Source organism: Pseudophryne corroboree, chromosome 5 (genome assembly GCF_028390025.1).
Source record: "Pseudophryne corroboree isolate aPseCor3 chromosome 5, aPseCor3.hap2, whole genome shotgun sequence".
Lineage (NCBI taxonomy): Eukaryota > Metazoa > Chordata > Amphibia > Anura > Myobatrachidae > Pseudophryne > Pseudophryne corroboree.
Window position 1 is genome coordinate 335,149,801 of NC_086448.1, and position 14,165 is coordinate 335,163,965.

Below are 14,165 nucleotides of genomic sequence, written 5' to 3' on the forward strand. Positions count from 1 at the left end.
TCGTCCTCATACATGTCGACACACGTACCGACACACAGCACACACACAGGGAATGCTCTGATAGAGGACAGGACCCCACTAGCCCTTTGGGGAGACAGAGGGAGAGTTTGCCAGCACACACCAAAACGCTATAATTATACAGGGACAACCTTATATAAGTGTTTTCCCTTATAGCATCTTAATATATTATAATATCGCCACACAAAATGCCCCCCCTCTCTGTTTTAACCCTGTTTCTGTAGTGCAGTGCAGGGGAGAGCCTGGGAGCCTTCCTAGCAGCGGAGCTGTGTAGGAAAATGGCGCTGTGTGCTGAGGAGAATAGGCCCCGCCCCCTTTTCGGCGGGCTTCTTCTCCCGTTTTTCTGACAACCTGGCAGGGGTTAAATACATCCATATAGCCCCAGAGGCTATATGTGATGTATTTTTAGCCAGCATAGGTACTTTCATTGCTGCCCAGGGCGCCCCCCCCAGCGCCCTGCACCCTCAGTGACCGTTGGTGTGAAGTGTGCTGAGAGCAATGGCGCACAGCTGCCGTGCTGTGCGCTACCTTAAGAAGACTGGGAAGTCTTCAGCCGCCGATTTCTGGACCTCTTCTCTCTTCAGCATCTGCAAGGGGGTCGGCGGCGCGGCTCCGGTGACCCATCCAGGCTGTACCTGTGATCGTCCCTCTGGAGCTAGGGTCCAGTAGCCTAAGAAGCCAATCCATCCTGCACACAGGTGAGTTCACTTCTTCTCCCCCAAGTCCCTCGTTGCAGTGAGCCTGTTGCCAGCAGGACTCACTGAAAATAAAAAACCTAAAAAAACTTTTACTCTAAGCAGCTCTTTAGGAGAGCCACCTAGATTGCACCCTTCTCGGCCGGGCACAAAAACCTAACTGAGGCTTGGAGGAGGGTCATGGGGGGAGGAGCCAGTGCACACCACCTGATCCTAAAGCTTTTACTTTTGTGCCCCGTCTCCTGGGAGCTGCTATTCCCCATGGTCCAACTGAGTCCCAAGCATCCACTTAGGACGTCAGAGAAATAAATACTGGCTGAATAATTCTACACTGCAGTTTGAACACAGCCCACCCAAATCTAAGTCTCTGCACGTTACATCTGACCCACCTACAGTGCAACATGGTTTTTCCCAATTGCTTACAACTCTGAATAACCCACCTAAAATAATGTATAAAAATGCATTATCCTCAGGAATTTGGGGTACCAAATTATATGACAAAAACTATAAAGTAACCATCTTACATATACTGATGCAAGTCTATTCTACAACCTTAATATCCAAGTGTAGACATTAAATACCTTGCTCTTTGATTTTGGGTGGATCTTGCAGATAATATGTAGGTTCGCAGAATTTGGGCTTAGCACCTCTTCCAACCCAGTACTCCTCAACAGTTGCCCCAGAGGTTTTCTTTTGAGGTTTTCCTAATTGAAGCAAATAAAATACTGAGACATACAAGTGACAAGACTTAACTAAATCAGCAAACAAAGCTCATCTACAGTATATGACAATACCACTATACAAGTCAAGTCAGTACACCCAAGGATATGGAGTTATCAAAGAAACACATCTTCCATTTCAGAAACAGGATAAGGTCACTCCACACTGCGTATTTGCACTGGATTCATACAAATTTCAGTTGCTCACGAGGAACAAATACTTAGGTTTCTTGGACAGCATGCCAAAGATGTCTGTAGTCTGTAATTAATAAAAATGTACAAATTCCTAAAATCTGATGTAGATTCTTTTTTTCCAATCCGCAGATTTTGCAAAAGTTAACCGTGTACATGAAGGAAGACCATATGCAGAAGACTCTTCACTAATCAACTTACCACCCACTGGTTTCGCCTGGGATTTCCTCTGTTCAGTCACCTCTTTGTATCCTCGGTCGGGCTTCTCATAGTTGCCATAATCATACTGCTTTAGTCGATGCACCTGCCCCAAGGCTTCACATGCATCCTTTTTCTTCACTTTTAATTTTTCTTTGACTGGCCACCCAATAAGCTGGGCTGGAAATGCCCCTTTTGGAGGTTTCCACAAGATCCTTTTCTGAGCAATCTGCTTAAAGAAGTTACCTTTACCAAGGTCCAGCTGCTGAGTTGGTACGTTTTCCTCAAAGTAATATTCATCTTCACTCTGGTCGTCTAAATCAAAACCGTGCAAGTTTTCCTCCTCCAATACCCAATATTCCTCTGAATCTTCTGGCTCAGACAAAGATTGGCTTTTTCTTGGTTTCTTCTTAACAGAAAAGAGTTTCTTCTTGCTTAAACCTCTTACAGGCACACTAATTGGCCGACTTCTGCTTGAAGCCTCTCTAACCTTTAGTTTTGAAGAACTGTATTGGCTACTGGCATGCTTCATGGGTATTTCATCTTCTTTCAGAGAGCCACTGCTTTGAATTCTCTCCCTCTCCGAGCTCTCCACGTTTTTTCGGAAAGCATACAAACCTTTCCTAAGCATATAATCTGGGACAAAATAAGAAACTGAGGCATTATCAATGGATGACCCTTCGTCCCTGGAAGAAAGCTCCTCGGAGGTTATACTCAATACGCTTGGTCGCTTTTGCTTCCTCTGAGACATATACAAGTCATAATCATAGTTATTTTCTACATTATCAAAGCAAGCCAGCCAAGTTGGAGAAGGGAGGACCTTCTGCACAGAGTCATCTGCCCACACACTAGTATTTGCTACCTTTATCTCTCCATTACATACAGACTGACTCTGAATTACATTTTCTGGACATAAATTAGGTCCAAATAACAGTTCGCCACTGGCCTCTTCTTCAGATGTGTAATTTCCCTCTGAATTTTCATTGGCATCAGCTTGTTTGGCATTGAAACCAGGGTGAACAATGTCAACATGTTCCACCATCACAGACTGAGATTCACCCTCCACAGAGGTCTTTAATATCAGACTCTGCTTAGCTGGCTTACTAGTTTCAAGGCTCTGCTCTCTGCTTTGCACAAGCGAAGTCAGAGTTTCTGTTTCTTGTACAGTATCAAGGCAGAGTATAGGAGGAGACTGTTTACACTCATCTTTGTTAGAGAAAGAGACACTCTGCACTGTAATCTCTTCTCCTTCAGGACGAGGGCCATACAATACCCCCTCACAATACAGGTCACGCTGCACTACATTGTCTGGTATCTCTTTACCAACTGCCACATCGTATATTGGTATTGTTTCTTTATAAGATTTCCACATCTGTATAGCAGCAGGGGAACCACTTCCATACTCTATTCTTACCTCCTCTTTCTCATATGCATAGCTTCCTGGAGGCATGTTTCGATATTGTGATGAATTGCAAGCATTTTGGTGAAAGTCTCTTTCTGGCAGTGCAGTCACCGGTGACACGGTCACCTCAACATTCTCAGAGTTATTTTCATTCTCTGTGCTAATGCCAGAAGAATTGGATACCAGGTTTCCTGCATCACATCCTTTACTTTCTGTAACCAGTTGCTTTTTGGCTACATATTCTTGCTGCCTGGGGTCTGTCTGCGTTTCTTTGGTTTCTGTTCTTCGCCCAGGGCTGCTGTAATGCCTAAACCGCGTGGCATGGTAAAACATAGGAGAAGGCGGATTGGGATTAAAATTAGGTCTTCTGTTCATTCTCATGTTCATTTGATGCTGGGGGACATAAAATCCAGGGTACTCATGGAGTGCAACAGAGTAGTATGGGTAGTAAGGATTTCCTCCTCTGAAGCCTGGGAGTAGAAGGGAAAACAAGAAAGGTTAATTAAAAAAAAAAAAAAAAAAACACTAATGAGTGTTAACAAATCTATTACATTCAGTTTATACAAACACTAATATATGTAGTGTTTGTATAAATTAAATGTAATGTATTTGTTAACACTATATACATACTTTAATATATACACACACACGTGTGCCCATGTTTGTCTTTGATGCAGCAACTACATGCGCCCAGATCGCACATTTCCTGTGCATCACAGGTACAACCATATGCACATGCCCATACGTGGTCATGGTAACTGCAGCAAACCAGTCGCACCCATAAATAAGTGTGTGTGTATATATACATATACATATATATACACACATATACATACATGGTATGGCTATTAAAAACAAGACTGATGCTAATCATTTGTATTTAATTATAGCTAGTACATTTTAACTCCCTTCTACATACTTCACTCCTGCATTCTAGTTTTCAAAGCTGTGCTATAGCTCATTATCGGTTATCTGTCTTAACAGCGCCATCATTTTCTTCTTTATCTCAGTAACTGATAAAATATGGGTTCACTTGAGTACAGATTGGACTTTAGGGAAAATAAAGAAATCACAGTGCTATGTCCAGCGAACATGGAGGGTGTTCTAGCACTGCAATTTGTTTCTCTCTATGAAAAAGTGTTTGGCCGAGATCTGTATGGCGATTAAGGATGAAGCTTTTTTTTTTTTTGGACAACTCTGTCCTCTTTCCCCCCCACAAAGTTTCTAGAGCATTTTTGCAGATATGTTGATACATTGTTGCCCTTTCTGGTACCCAGTCCTCCAAAATAACACCCTTGATAGCAAAGACGACAATTGACATGGCTTTGAAGAGCTTTCTTCATTCTTGGGATTGTGTTTTCCAGTGGATGTCTGTACAAAAGTAGCTTTCAATTTTCTTTCCGATTGGCAGTAAGAAGCATTGGAACCATATTAGCACAAACTTTTGTCATGTTAAGATCTTGATGCAAAACTTACCGGTTACTAACAGTTTCTTTGTTGAGGTTTACCATTTCTGCTATATAGTCAATTCTGAGTAGTCCGCTTGAACAAGTCTCATTTTATTCACATTTTGATTTGTGTTTGATGCGCAAGGCCTTCCATCACGACGGTCACTAGATTTTTTTTCTGCCACCCAAACACAGATGCATGTGACATACAATCTGCCCAATAAGCCTCAGTTAGCAAACAGAAGGGTTCAGTGGGCGTTTTGTACATGTTGCTCTACTGTATTTATAGGACACATATGGGGGGGGGGGGGGGGGGGGGGGGGGGAATCCCCAAAAAATAAACCAAACACACTTCTTCAAACTCTGTGAGAGAGTGGCGAAACTTACAAAACAGTATTGGGATGGTTCAAGGTAATTACTCTTCCACTCCCTTTTAACTCCCGGGAGTATGTTTCTCTCTACAAGTACAGTCTCATATAATAGACACACCATTCTACTGTATATACTATATACCCATTTACAGAGTAAACCGAAAGAGCATTAATAAACCTTGGTTCCCTTAGCCATCTTATTAAAATGCAAAGATAGTAACCTTCATATGAGGATTAGGAAGTTCCAATTTCCAGCAACAAACTTACCTGGTCCAGGGACACAATATGGATTGTAGAGCTGACTCAGGTACCAAGGATTTGGGAAAGGTAGTTGTGCTGATGGCTGCGCATAGAAGAAAGGTCTCTGCTGAGACGTAGAATACTGCCCATTTTCTGGAGGAGGCGCTGCAGTGTTCATTTTTCTTGCTGCCAAATTAATATTTTCTTGTTTTAAAAGTAGTTTTACATAAAATAACCAATACATGTTACATATTGAGAAAGATTCCCCTCCCCACCCTTTTACATGAAGAAAAAAAAAAAATGACCCCCCCCCCCCCCCCCCCAAACCACTAGTTACAAAAGAAATAAATGGGACATTACCAACCCCCAAGTTATTTTTTTTAAGATTCACAGGGTGGTAGCAGACTCCCTCCTGGTGTGAGAGTACCCATCTCCTCAGAAGGCAATTTACACAAGTCAGGGATTTCAAGAAGTACTATAGCAAATGTTTTAGCAAATTATTTCTATAAAAGCACTCACCACTAGATTCTGAAACTACTGTATGCACAATACATCAAAGCATTATAATTGGACAAAACAAAATGTCAGCACACATTAAATCAGATTCATTGTTGCGTGTATGTGCAGCAGGTAAAAAAAAAAACCTCAACCCTCCAAATATGTCTATATAGGTATTAAAGCAGTTAACACCAGCTGATCTAAAAAAAAAACCATGGATCTTCAACCTACAGCCCCTCCAGCTACTGTGGAACTACACATACCAGCATGCCTTGCCACAGTTTTGCTATTAAGGCAAGCGTAAACTGAGTCAGGGCATGCTGGGATGTGTAGTTCCACAGCAGCTTGAGGGGCACAGGTTGAAGACCAATGATTCTAAAACCAAAAAGTTCCAAACTTCAAAAAGTTGATACATAGGGTTCAGGCCATGGGGGGGGAGGGAGGGAGGAAACCACTAGCACTTTTTAGATGGAAAGACAAGTATGCAAAGTATCAGTGTGGCACTACCCCCACAAAAACCCTAAGCATTATAGATCAAATAAAAAACCCATACCCGTACATAATAGGCAATAGTAATTTTAATATATTTTCATAAAACATTTATACATTGTCAAGTCAACTACATATACCAGCACAATAACTGCCACAGACATTAGCAAACAAGCAATTAACTAAACTACTCATAACATAAAAACAAAACTACTGCACTAACCCTATATAAACTACAAGGAAATAAAAACTCCATTATTTAAGGAAACCAATCCTCAACTTACCTGGTCACATCCAAAAGCACAACTAACTTTCCACCACTAACCAAGCACCTGTTTCACATTTATAAATTATCTAGCTGTTCCTAAAGACCAATTAGTCTACAGATGGTCAGAGGAAAGAAGTGGTATGATGTTTACATACTGGATCTGGGTTCATGGTGGACATGTAAAAATACTCTTTGTATTTTCATTTGTTTTGTGTCATATGTTTCAGTATATGATTTGTAAAAAATACAGATATAAATTATCCTTAGTTCTTGTAATTTGTGGATTAATTAGCAAGCATGGGAGCTGCTATAGTACATTTTCTGGTCATTAACCATTACAGACACCTACAGAAAAACACACTCCGTACCGCAATCCTCCGTCGCATCATCCCATCTTATGTGCAGATCAGAAGGAAAGATGTGAATACACAATTCATCAAACAGTGTATTGTGTGTACACACTACATCATGGTCGTGCAGAGTGCTCTCGCAGGTACCATGATTTGACAACAAATAGTGTAATGTGTACCCAGTTTAAGATTATCGGCCTGAATCAGAGGCGCAGGCAAATGGCCCGCAATTCTGATGTTCACATAGTTTAGCGATTATTTGCTAGTGCGCATGCACAATCTATTCAGAATACCCTGACAGCGCATGTGTTACCCTAAGTGTGCGCACAAAAGCGATGTTATGAATAGCTCAGATGGGATCAGAAATGAAGCAGCAAAGTGATGGGCGTTCCTGGGCAGTGACTAGGAGGTGGCCTAATGAACACAAGAAAAAAAAAGAATCTCGTGTGCGTTTTATGGTAGTGTTGTGGGCTTGTCCGTGAAAGTCTGTTGTAGTGGCGTGTCCGGAATTCAGGTGGGTGTCTCAGTTCTTGCACACTCAGTGCACGCTAGTACACAAGAGTAAGGCTGGATCTAAAATGTGCATAGTATCGCTCTAATGCCAACAGATGCAAGAGTGGATCCAGCACCGCCCTCCTCTGACTGTGGCCCATCTGTCCAATCATCCAACCAGGTGGCTGGTTAGACTGTCAGTCTGACAGCCATTTTATCTCACAGCGTATGCCCAGCATATGGTCAGCTTTACGCTGCTGCTGCTGCTGCACATAATGCTTAAACCCTGCTGATATTGATTTTAAGGCCCATATGTAATAGTCTGCTAGATGCAGGCATCTGTGCAATTGTAGAAGGATATAGGGTCCGATTCAGCATGGAATGCATCTACGATGGGGCATCAACGCGTGTTGGTGGGGAAGGTGCTTTCTGGACAATGCACGCAGGTGTGTTGGTCCGTTTGCGTGGTGGCCCGCGGTGGCTACATGACATCACACGCAGCCGTTGCAAATTGAAACATGGCGGGTAGCCGTCTGCCTTTGCAGCTAGGCTGTGCAGCCAGAGGACTACCCCTAACATGTGAGCGCTTTGCTGCTGAGCTAAGCATTCGCATGTTTGCGTGGGGTGGGTGGGGTGGGGGTGTGAGGGGCCAGGCTTGCCCTGTGCTGAGCGTCCCCCCGCATGCTAGTATAAAGTTGTAATGCTGAATTAGGCCCATAGTCTGATGATTTTAAGCAGCAATAATTTAAAAGGCAAAACCAGGTTGCTTTTACCTTTTAAATTATTGCCACTTTAAATCTTCAGGCATCTATTTCTGTTTTAAACTGGAGGCACCGGAACTGCTTTGGTCCTTCCAACTTGCAGGCTTGGGCCTAATGGATTTTTAAATATACTCTTAGCATTATGGTTTGTACAGTATTTAACCAAAATAATGTAACTTTTTATCAAGCACATATCACAGCAGTAAGAAATGTTTTTGTGCATCAATTTATCAAAAACCTCTTGCCTGGGCAGCAGCTGCGATAAGAATCTGTTACAGGGAAGAGTTGCCTGCCAGGGCTTACCTACTGAGTATCTGTGGCAATTGGGCTGTGCGTGTGTACAGTTTAGGTGGCCAGAGAGGGATCCAAGATAATATGGTGCCTTCTTGTCAATTTAGGGAGATAGTTGTATAGTTGGAGAATACAGGGGGTGATTCTGAGTTGATCGCAGCATCAAGTTTGTTAGCAATTGGGCAATAACATGTGCACTGCAGGGGGGGGGGGGCAGATATAACATTTGCAGAGAGAGTTAGATTTGGTTGGGTTATATTGTTTCTGTGCAGGGTAAATACTGGCTGCTTTATTTTTGCACTGCAATTTAGATTTCAGTTTGAATACACCCCATCCAAATCTAACTCTCTCTGCACATGTTATATCTGCCCCTCCTGCAGTGCACATGGGGGGTCATTCCGAGTTGTTCGCTCGTTGCCGCGATTTGTTGCTAACTGGGCATGCGCATGGTACGCAGAGCACATGCGCTAAGTAATTTAACACAAAACTTAGTAGATTTGCTGATCGGTGAATGATTGACAGGAAAGGGGTGTTTCTGGGTGGTAACTGAGTGTTTTCCGGGAGTGTGCTAAAAAACGCAGGCGTGTCAGGGAAAAACGCGGGAGTGTCTGGAGAAACAGGGGAGTGGCTGGCCGAATGCAGGGCGTGTTTGTGACGTCAAACCAGGAACTAAACGGACTGAGCTGATCGCAATCTAGGGGTAGGTCTGGAGCTACTCAGAAACTGCAAGAAAATATTTAGTAGCAATTCTGCTACTCTTTCGTTCGCAATTCTGCTAAGCTAAGATACACTCCCAGAGGGCAGCAGCTTAGCGTGTGCAATGCTGCTAAAAGCAGCTAGCGAGCGAACAACTCGGAATGAGGGCCTTGGTTTTTCCCAACTGCTAACAAATTTGCTGCTGCGATCAACATGGAATTAGGCCCACTATACGCACTGGAGATATCTGTATACAAATTGAGTAGCAATGGCATTGGGGGTCATTCCGAGTTGATCGCTCGCTACCGATTTTTGCAGCGCAGCGATCAGGTAAAAAAATGACAAAACTGCACATGCGTATGTGCCGCAATGCGCATGAGCATCGTATGGGCACAAAGAGCATCGCTGCTGTGCACTGGATCTAGCGAAGATTCCATTCGCACAGCCGATCGCAAGGAGATTGACAGGAAGTGGGAGTTTATGGGTGTCAACTGACTGTTTTCTGGGAGTGTTTGGGAAAAAGCAGGAGTGTCCAGGCGTTTGCAGGGCGGGTATCTGACGTCAATTCCGGCACCTTCATCGCAGCGATCATCACACAGAATAAGTAACTACAGGGCTAGTCTTGTTTTGCACAAAATATTTTTGTACCACTCGGCTGCACATGCGTTCGTACTCTTGCAAAGCGAAAATACACTCCCCCGTGGGCGGCGACTATGCCGGCTGCTAAAAGTAGCTAGCGAGCGATCAACTCGGAATGAGGGCCATTATCTCAGAGGCTGAAGGCTGCTGGATGTAATAGGGAGATTAATCTTGTTAATTATCTGTCCCTGGGGTTTTCTGCGTATATAGTAGGAAAGAAATTAACAAGAGATGTGTGAACTGAATTCCTGCTGCTGTAACTAATGCTGCATTCACACCGCAAATGCCGGGTCCTACCCGGTAAGACAAACGTGTACTTACCGGGTGGGATCCGGCATTTGCGCTCCGTTGCAGGCTTCCCGACCCGGCAATATACCGGGTCGGTTGCCATGACAACGGAGGCCGCAGCAGCAGCAGGGGCGGGGGTGGAGGCGGCGTCGGGAGATGAGCTCATCTCCAGCGCCGCCTCTCCCTATCCTGTGAATGGGAACCGTGTCGCATCGACACGGCTCCCATTCACACCGCACCTGACCCGGTAATCAACCCGGGTAAAACCCTTCTTTTTTACCGGGTTGATTTACCGGGTCAGGCGACCCGCTAAATCGCCCAGTGTGCTTTCACATCGCACACTGACCCGGTTCGACACGGCAATATGCCGTGTCGGTACCGGGTTATTTGTGCGATGTGAAAGGGGTATTAAGGTCCTCTCTAATGATGAAGGCAGCAGATGTATATATATGAGGAATTACAGACCTCTGTGCTCTCATTCCAGTCAGCCACTACCACCAATTAACAGGGGTATTAGTTTTCAGATCAGATTATGTCTCCGTCCAGAGACAGGGGCTTGCTTGGCTGTGTATCTCTCACCTCTGGGTGTCAGGTTCAGCTAGGGGACTCGACCGCGTCAATCTCTCCTCACTGGCTCCAGACAGCTGATTCTTTGCCTTGGCGTGGTCCTGGGAGGAGTTAGTCACAATGTATCTGCGCTCTCGTTTACCTCAGATCCTCTCCAACCAACTGCCACTCTCTGCCAACTGTCACTGACTATACCCTCTGACACTGCTCATGTGACATCTACCTGAGCTGTTGAGCAGTGGCATAGCTATGATGGGTGCGCATGGGCCCCTGAGTCCAGGGGGGCCCACACCACATTCCCTGCACCCATTTTTTCAATACTCAACTCTCCAGAGTCTTCCATTGGTGACAGCGCCTCTCCACAAATCACCAGGACAATGGTGCAGCAGTCATTTTCACAGCATTTAGCGCATGCACAATAGAGTCTGTGCCCCCTAGTGCTTACACAATACTGCGCTGCCTGCTAGAGGGGAGGGGTATGGACGGAGGAGGCTAGACACGGGCATCCTCCCCTGTTAATATGCCCCTGGCAGAGGCAACCGGGAATTGTGGTCAGCCCTTGTAATGACATGCACATGTGCTGTAGCATGATACACAGTGTCAGATGTAATACCTTGCATACTGCATAGCAGGGTATTACACATTTTAATCCCTAGTGGTAAATCTACTTTACAATTATATAATGTTGTTTTTGTAGTCTTTGTCAAGTTTTTGTGTGAATCCCATATGTGTTGTTTATATCGTGTTTTGATAGTATCTCGTGTGAGCTTTGGTTTGTTTATCAGTGGTAGTATCAACACTGGGAGCGGTATGTAATGGAGTCCATGATCATTGGGATGCTGGACGATCTCTGCCGTTTTTTTAAAGGGGCAATCACTTACAAGTAGACATGAGACAGTCGGATTTAAAAAAAACACAAGAACCCGCTGTCGGATCTTGCGGCTTCGGCTCGGGCGCCAATTTTCAAAAGTCAATTTGTTGACCGCTGATTGGCTGAGAGAGCCGTCTGTCACGGCTCTCAGCTAATCAGTGTGTCCCCATTGACTTTAATGGGACTAGATGGCCACCCGCACTGTTGACACCCCCATACTGCCGACATTCCCGTACTGAGGATACTGCCGGTACTTCCGCGGTGCCAACACTCCCACACTGAGGATATCGCTGACACTCCAGGAATGCCAACACTGCTGGCACCCCCGCACTGAGGACATTGCCAGCACTACTGCACTGTCGACACAACCAGCACCCCTGCACTGCTGTCTCAGCCAGCACCCCCACACTGATGACACACCCCAGCACTGAGGAAACCACTGGCACTCCCACATTGCCAACACTGTCGACACCCCTGCATTAAGGACACGCTGACACTCCTGCACTGCCGACACCGCCAACACCCCAGCAATACTGACACCTCCTGCAACCCAGCACTGAGGATACTGCCAGCACTGCTGGCACCCCTGCAATGAGGACACCCCTGGCCCCCCCCCCCCCCCACTTCCAACACAGCCAGCAGTACCAACCCTGCACCGAGGGCACTGCTGGCACCCCACCCTGAGGACACCACCCAGGGCCGGTGCTAGGGTGTTCGGCGCCCCCCTGCAAACTATAAATTTGCGCCCTCCCATAGTCCACAAAGGGTCAGCACGCGCCTTTGGGAAAAGGGGTGTGGTCTCACAAGTAAGGGGTATGGCCACACAATAGTACCCCCATTTAAAATTCCGCCACACAGTAGCACAATCTTATTCATCTTATACGTAATGCCCCACCCGTAGTAGTAGCATCCTTATATGTAATGCACCCCAGTAGTAGTAGCATCCTTATACATAATGCCCCCCCAGTAGTAGTAGCATCCTTATACATAATGCTTCCCCAGTAGTAGTAGCATCCTTATATAAAGTGCACCTCCAGTAGTAGTAGTGTTCTTATCAGGGCCGGTTCTTGCCCTTGCGGCGCCCCGGGCAAAAGTTAGGGGCGTGGCTTAACATGGGGGCGTGGTCAGTCACGCCCCCCATTTGTAGCGCCGCTGAAAAAAAAAAAAAAGTATACTTACTGTACCCCGCTCCTGTTTCCAGACCCTGCAGACCGGCGCCGCTCTTCTCCTCGGATCTATGGGAGAGACGTCAGTCATGACGTCTCTCCCATAGCACAGCATAAGCGCTAGAGGTCAATTATGACCCCTAGCGTCTATGCCACAATGCTGTGCGGTGCGCGATGACGTCATCGCGCACCGCACACCAAAGGTCCTCTCCATGAAGGGAAACTAGACGTTTAGCGTCTGATTCCCTTCAGAGCGGGGGAGGACCAGCGCCACGAAGGGAAACCAGACGCATAGCGTCTGGTTCCCTTCTCACAGCGGGAGGGGGGGCACAGCGGGGGGACACTGCTGGGGCGCACACTGACAGTGGAGGATCTTGCCATGGTGCGGCGCCCTCCGGAAGGCGGCGCCCCGGGCAAAAGTCCTGCTTGACCGTGGCAAGATCCGCCACTGGTTCTTATACGTAGTGCATTCCCAGTGTAGAAGCGTCCTTATATGTAATGCCCCCCCAGTAGTAGTAGCGTCCTTATACGTAGTGAACCCCCAGTAGTAGAAGCGTCCTTATACGTAATGCCCCCCTTGTAGTAGTAGTAGAGTCCTTATACGTAATGCCCCCACCCCCCCGTAGTAGTAGCATCCTTATACGCAATGCCCCCAAGTAGTAGTAGCTTCCTTATACGTAATGTGCCCCCAGTAATAGTACCGTCCTTATACGTAATGCCCCCCCAGTAGTAGTAGCGTCCTTATACGTTGTGCCCCCCAGTAGTAGTAGCGTTCTTACATGTAATGCTCCCCCAGTAGTAGCGTCCTTATACGTAATGCCTCCCCGCCAGTAGTAGTAGCAGTTACACATAATGCCCCCCAGTTATAGTAGCGTCCTTATACGTAATGCCCCCCAGTAGTAGTAGCTTCCTTATATGTAATGTGCCCCCTGTAGTAGTACCGTCCTTATACATAATGCACCCCCAGTAGTAGTAGCATCCTTATACGTAATGCCCACCCAGTAGTAGTAGCATCGTTATACGTAATGCCCACCCAGTAATAGTAGCGTCCTTATACGTAATGCCCCTCAGTAGTAGTGTCCTTATACATAATGCCCCCCAGTAGTAGTAGTGTACTTACATGTAATGCCACCCCTGTAGTAGTAGTGTCCTTACATGTAATGCACCCCCAGTAGTAGTGTCGTTATACGTAATGCCCCCCACAGTAGTAGTAGCGTACTTACATGTAATGCCACCCCTGTAGTAGTAGCGTCCTTACTTGTAATGCCACCCCAGTAGTAGTGTCGTTATACGTAATGCACCCCCCAGTAGTAGTAGCGTCCTTACATGTAATGACCCCCCCAGTAGTAGTGTCGTTATACATAATGCCCCACTGTAGTAGTGTCCATACATGTAATGCCCCTCCAGTAGTAGTAGCGTCCTTACATGTAATGCCCCCCAGTAGTAGCGTCGTTATACGTAATGCCCCTCTGTAGTAGTAGCATCCTTACATGTAATGCCACCCCT

The 14,165-nt window shown here is 45.8% G+C and overlaps 1 protein-coding gene across 2 annotated transcripts in view; it reads right to left on the bottom strand.

The window, feature by feature from the left end:
- LOC134927715 (uncharacterized) overlaps positions 1-10,802 on the bottom strand; it is a 28,761-nt gene extending 17,959 nt beyond the window's left edge. Inside the window, exons 1-4 of one of the 2 annotated variants that reach the window (XM_063922554.1) lie at positions 10,635-10,802; positions 5,311-5,469; positions 1,826-3,694; positions 1,295-1,417 (exon numbers count right to left, since the gene is read on the bottom strand). In XM_063922554.1, coding sequence (XP_063778624.1) covers positions 1,295-1,417; positions 1,826-3,694; positions 5,311-5,461 — 2,143 coding nt within the window. In that variant the 5' untranslated portion in view covers positions 5,462-5,469; positions 10,635-10,802. Of the gene's footprint in view, positions 1-1,294; positions 1,418-1,825; positions 3,695-5,310; positions 5,470-6,554; positions 6,643-10,634 lie in introns of those variants that run through there. The other variant, XM_063922555.1, reaches the window with a different exon arrangement.
- Positions 10,803-14,165: the final 3,363 nt, after the last annotated feature.